Source organism: Dryobates pubescens, chromosome 5 (assembly GCF_014839835.1).
Source record: "Dryobates pubescens isolate bDryPub1 chromosome 5, bDryPub1.pri, whole genome shotgun sequence".
In the NCBI taxonomy this organism is placed as follows: domain Eukaryota; kingdom Metazoa; phylum Chordata; class Aves; order Piciformes; family Picidae; genus Dryobates; species Dryobates pubescens.
In genome coordinates, this window is record NC_071616.1 from 29,817,699 (window position 1) to 29,823,698 (window position 6,000).

The 6,000-nt window shown below is 36.4% G+C and overlaps 1 protein-coding gene across 3 annotated transcripts in view; it reads left to right on the forward strand.

Moving 5' to 3' along the window:
- Positions 1 to 4,798, forward strand: part of PPP4R3A (protein phosphatase 4 regulatory subunit 3A) — a 43,781-nt gene extending 38,983 nt beyond the window's left edge. For all 3 annotated transcript variants that reach the window (XM_009904821.2, XM_054161906.1, XM_054161907.1), the window contains 3 exons: positions 978 to 1,168; positions 1,708 to 1,934; positions 3,714 to 4,798. In XM_009904821.2, the coding sequence (XP_009903123.1) occupies positions 978 to 1,168; positions 1,708 to 1,934; positions 3,714 to 3,827 (532 nt within the window). In that variant the 3' untranslated portion in view covers positions 3,828 to 4,798. The remainder of the gene's footprint in view (positions 1 to 977; positions 1,169 to 1,707; positions 1,935 to 3,713) is intronic.
- The last annotated feature ends 1,202 nt before the right edge of the window (positions 4,799 to 6,000 follow it).

The window sequence follows — 6,000 nt, forward strand, 5'->3', positions numbered from 1 at the left end:
TAATTTTATTATTCTGATTTAATACTTTGTAATTTCCTACTTTTTCCTTTCTAGCTTTTTTCCTGCAGTCAGTAATGTAAAATGTTTTGCCAAAAATAATGAGCCTAGATTGTATTATTAACATTTTGAGTCCAGTAACAAACATTAAGTGAAAAATACTACATTTCAGACTTAGATTGTGGCCAGTACATTTTGAAGAAGCACTACAGAAAATTTGTCAAGGTTGTCAAGCTTTTGTTAGAAATTCAGAAATCAACATCTAGCAAACGAAAAGAGTGTTCTCAATCTCTTCTACTTCTCTTCCCCCTGTTCTTCAGTGTGCACATCACTGTCCCTCTCCTTCCAGGCCGTTAATACTGCTTCTGTGAGGATAAAAAAGGAGGGTGAAATGAGACAGACCAACACTCTCAGTAGATCAAATGAGGAGAAGTAGCACTTTGTGTCCAACGCTCTGAAGAATGGAAAATAGTGACAGTCACCAGAAATTGTCACATGGCAGGAGGAGTTAGCTGTCTTTTTAACGTCTGTTTTAAAACAGATTTGTAATTAAGTTAGATTTTGGGGTTATTGTTTGGTTTTGTTTTTCTTTACTACGTTGGACCCCAAATACTGACAAGTTACATTTTCTGGAACAAAAAGTCTGCAGTTCCTAAACTTCTTGGTTTACAACTTCTTAACTTACCAGTCCACACATGTAAACCAAGCCTAAATACAGCACTTCAGTGACATTTGGTAAAATTACTTTTGCTAAAGCCATAGAATTTTGGAGAGAGAGAGTGGGCTGAATGTGCTGTTATCAGAGTTCTACTTTATTTGGTTCTTTAAGAAGAAATTCTTTAAATATGAAGACTTACATTGTAGAATGCTTTGCTGGTGTTTTGTATTTCTCTATCCTATTTTTAAGCTGTCACTATAAATGCCAAGTAGAAGTTTTATTATTAATATGAGTTGTTTTTTGAATCAAAATGGTTCCGCAGCATGCGCTCCATTTTGAGAAACCACAGATACAGAAGGGATGCAAGAACCCTGGAGGATGAGGAGGAAATGTGGTTTAATACTGATGAAGACGATATGGAAGATGGAGAAGCAGTGGTGCCCCCTTCTGACAAAACTAAAAATGATGAAGATATTATGGATCCTATCAGTAAATTCATGGAAAGGAAAAAATGTAAGTAATAATAGCAATGAAAATGGCTTATGCATTCATTATGCATTCGTTAACTTGTACAGTCGTCAGTCCTGCTGTAGTGAAGGGCTTGTGTCTGTTTATTCTGAAATACTTCAATCTCAAAACTGTGACACCAAGTTGGTGGACCACCCCTTCAAAACACCCCTTTTGTTGTCTTTAAAAGTGAAATGATACAAAATATTATTGTTGGCTTCTTTAAAGTATTTGAGTGGCAATCTTAGCTCATAATCAAGTTTTCCTGTGTTTTATTCATGTTGAGAATTCCAAATTTTCAGTGTAAGTGTTCATGTGATGTCATTGGTAGAATAGAAGTGTTCATTCCTGGCCAATGACAACAGCTCATAGATGGTATAGTAGTATATAAAAAAAAAAGTCCTGTGCTGACTTACTTTGCCGAGTTGTACATAAAATATTAACCTTTTTCCCACAAAGTGATTTGTAGTTCAAGGTTTGAGTCAATAATACTGCATTACTTTTGCATTTTATATTTTGTTATGTTCATTTTTTTTTCTCTCCAGTAAAAGAGAGTGAAGAAAAGGAAGTTCTTCTGAAAACTAACCTTTCAGGTCGTCAGAGCCCAAGTTTCAAGCTTTCTTTTTCCAGTGGTACAAAATCTAACCTTACCAGCCAGTCATCTGCAAGTAATCTACCTGGATCCCCAGGGTCTCCTGGATCCCCAGGGTCCCCTGGTTCTCCAGGATCAGTTTCTAAAAGCACATCTCAGATGGCAGCTATTACAACTAAGGTAAATTTGAATGGATGTAGGTTGACTTCATTGTTACAGACTACTAATTTCCTTTAGCTCCTCTCTCAACTTTGTGTGAATTCTTACATGGTAAGCAGTAATGGACTGTGTGGATAGGTGTACTTTTTGTCTGGCCTGTAGCATTTTTAAGGGGATCTGACACGTACATAAAAAGAAGAAAGAAAAATTCTTTTAATGCCCAAACTCTTAAAGTATGAGGCATACAACTAGCAGCTGTTTGATGTGATCTTTACTGTGAAATACAGACAGCACTTCAGATTGCACAGGGCTATTTGGTGGGTAGAACTGTAGAAATACTTTGGAAACATTGCCTGATTTTGCCAGACTTCATCATGTCCCATCACCCCCATTGAGAATTTCTACTGTTACCATTTTTAATACTGTTCAAAGTTATGTAACTGGCACACATGAAAGAACTAAATTGGATTATGAAGGAGTGGTTGCTGTAAGCCAAAACATTAGAAATTTTTAATATCCCAGTATGACTTTTTTTACCTTCTGAAATGATATAGTTTTGGATTGGAACATACTGAAGTAGAAAAAAATGCAGTTAAAAGACTCAGTATAACTTGCAGTGAACATACAAACCCATCATTTTAAAATACATTTTAGGATGCTGTTGGAATTTTGGCAAAAATTATTTAAACCAAGTCAGGGACATAGAGTAACAGGTGTTTGCTAAGAAAATAGTGTTGGTGCAGCACAGTTTGGATAAGAATTAACTTTCATAAAAAGTGTTGCCGCTTCTGAAAGCTCAGGCGTGTGTCTCAGGTAGCCTCAGAATAACCCTGATTCATCCTTAGTTTTTAAAGCTATCATACTGCTTGTTAACCAAACTTGTAAAGGCAAATGGGGGTTCAGGGGGTTTTTTGTTCTTGAAGTCAAACATGGCTTAAGAGTTTGTGTTTGGATTGCCTTCTGTTGGAAACACATGAATGAGAAGAGTTTGGCTGATGGGAGAACTAAGGGCACCTTCCTTAAATCCTTCTGTGGGGGAAAGGAAGATTTATTTCATTTATGAAAAAAACATACATTAGTTAGTCAAGCTCTTTTTAAAAGGGAGTGAAGCTGGTTGGAATTTAGTTCAGTCTGTTTCTGCTGGAGACTTGTTTTCTTCCAAATAGTGTAACTCCTTTAACCTGAAGTGGAGTCTACATATGGAGCATATTGGCTTCAAAATTTGAAGTTGTGACAGCAAAGAATAGCATTCAGGTTACACTGAACACACAGTGCACCGAGAAACCATTCATAGGTTTAGAGCTGCCTAGTTTGAAAATTGGTGGTTCTTTGCAACACCTGGGAGTTTTTCATGTTACTAGAAATGCTCTCATGTTCAACAGTCAAGTTGTTTAAAGTTTGTGAAATTCAAACAGAAGGATATATTCTGTATTTGTTTCTGAAGTGCTTCTGGATTGTTTGTTGCTGCAGTCATCTCTGCCCATTAAAAATAAACAGACAGAGCTGCAATGACACTTAACAAAACTAGGTGAATTTCTGGATTTTCTTAAATTTCAACTGGAAATACTTCTGCACAGTTGGATATGTAAAACTTTGCATTTATTAATTTAATAATTTTTCAGAAAAGGTCATTTTCATTCCTACTGAGGGATTTGTTTTTGTCCTGCCTCATTGTATTTGAAACTTCAGGAATCGGTATGCTTTCGGCAGTAACCTGTGCAGACGTCGCTTTCCAGTGCGTACATGAAGTATCAATGGGTAACATTTCCTTAATTATAGTAACCATGTCTATCCTTGCAGGGAGGCCTCGTTGGACTTGTAGATTATCCTGATGATGATGAAGAGGATGATGAAGATGAAGATAAAGAGGAAACTTTACCTTTGTCAAAGAAAGCAAAGCTTGAGTCGTCATAATGGCAACTGCTGAGGAACATTACCAGTTGGGGGAAGGATTTTTTTCCAAAAACCAAACAAACCCACAGCAAAGCAGCAATCTTTTGTGAATTACTGTGTGTGACACAGATCAACCTATACAAATGTATTTCTGCCAATCAAGTGCCAATTCAAAGGAGCAGAAGAAGAGGAAATACTTTATTTAGAGGAAAGACTTACACCTTTGAGCTCTCCAGCTTGGACCACACGTTGCCCTTTTCTCAGGGAAGGAAATGGAAAACAAAACAAACAAACAAACAAAGCCAACAGGGCAGGAGTTTTGTTAGTGGAACTCTGGATTGGCTGGTCAGTTGCTACAATCAGAATATGCTTTCTTGGACCATGTATGAGACTTCTGAAGAAAAAGGCAGGTTTTGCCATAATTCTTCACTAGTTAAGAATGCCAGCAGTTTCTTTGTATAAAGAGACCTGCCTTTGAAATCGTACATTCTGAACATTTTAGTCAAGCTACAACAGGTTTTAAAAACCTCTACGGGGGAGGGCCGAATATAAAGTTTCCTCTTTTGTTTTTTTAAATCTGTTCCCTTTGCCCTTTAAACTGCAGAACTTTTTTTTTTTTTTTTTTTTTGAGGTGGGGGATTTGTTTGTCCCTTCTTGATTAAAGATTGAGTGGAATTCTAGATGTGGTCACTTTTGTGTCATAATTATTTTTTTTTTTGCCCCCCTGAGTGTATGCTTAGTTGTTGAGTATATATTTGGGACCATTAAAATTTTTTGATGTAATATAATCTCACTGTTGTGCTGGTACCTGTTTCACCCTGTGTAATTTTGTTCTGTTTAGGATTTTATGGAAGATGGTATAGTTTTTATTGGAAAACGAAAATAGTCTTTCCACGATGTGCATAAAAGCAATACTATTTTGTGACTATAAATATTTTATATTAAATTTTACATCAGCAAATGTCAAGAAAAAAAATCAGGGAAATAGGATGGAATAATAAAAAAAAAATTAAACCTACAAATACGAAATTAGTATTCCAAAGAGACAGTGAAATTGCGTAACTCGCAGCAATGATGGTAGACCACCTCATCAAAATGCAAGATGGATGATGTAGGAATACCAATATACTGACTCATTTGACTTACAAAAATAAAAAGTAAAACATAATGAAAGCTGAAGGAAAACTGCAGTAGTGGTATTTTTTAAAACCTCTGCTTCCCTTTGGAATACCAGTTTAATGAATCAGAGATGGTTGTAGAATAAACTCTTTACAAGGATACCATCTTTTGAAATTTGTTCTGATACTCAATTGAAAAATTTTGGGTCGAACTCAATGACTGCATTCTTTCCCCTTTTCCCAAAAATCTGAATAATACTACTTACTAATTTAAAACTAGATGTTACATCTTGTTTCCTCACTGCTTTTACGGAAGATGACTTTACTGTACGGCAGTGAAGCCCGTAAAGAGGAGTTCACCCAGTTCCTTTGCAAACGAGACCTTTTCATACACGTATTTTTTAGGCTTGATTTCCTTTTGAACATTCAAAGCATGAATGTTGCAACAATTGTGATGTTACACGTGAATGAATCACATACAAAAAGAAAACAGAGTGGGTCAGATGTGACCACACCCAGGTGTTAATTAATTAGCACTTTGTTCATTAAAATTGTGCGTTGCGTGGCAGATTCCATGCTGACTACAAAAGTAGAAGTTTTTGTGCTTGGACTTTACATTTTAGTAATTTCAGATTTACATAAGAGTGTGGATTAGCGAAAAATAATTTGCCATCTCTAATCAAAAAGTTAATTTGAAACAACTTTCCGAGACTGCAGTTTCACAATGTGTTTGACATGTTTGTGAGAGGGCAGTTCTTAGCAGTAAGTTTTACGGAGAGGGCCAGAGTTGAGCATTTGGTCACTACAAGATTAGCTGCAATCTCCTGCTGCAGTGGGAGAGTCCCTGTGCTGTCTCAATGACCTGTCTGAAACCCGATTTTTGCAACTTTGTTGTCAAGAGTATACACTGTGAGAAGGAAATCTGTAATTTTGCAGGCTTTCTTAATTAATCTGAATTTAAATCTTCCCCAATCTGTCAAACTTCAAAAGCACAGAGCTTTCAAAATTTACCCCTATAGTCATCTTCGTGGCCTCTGGGCTGTATCTCAGGAAGTCATTCTTCTGAGTGGGTCAAA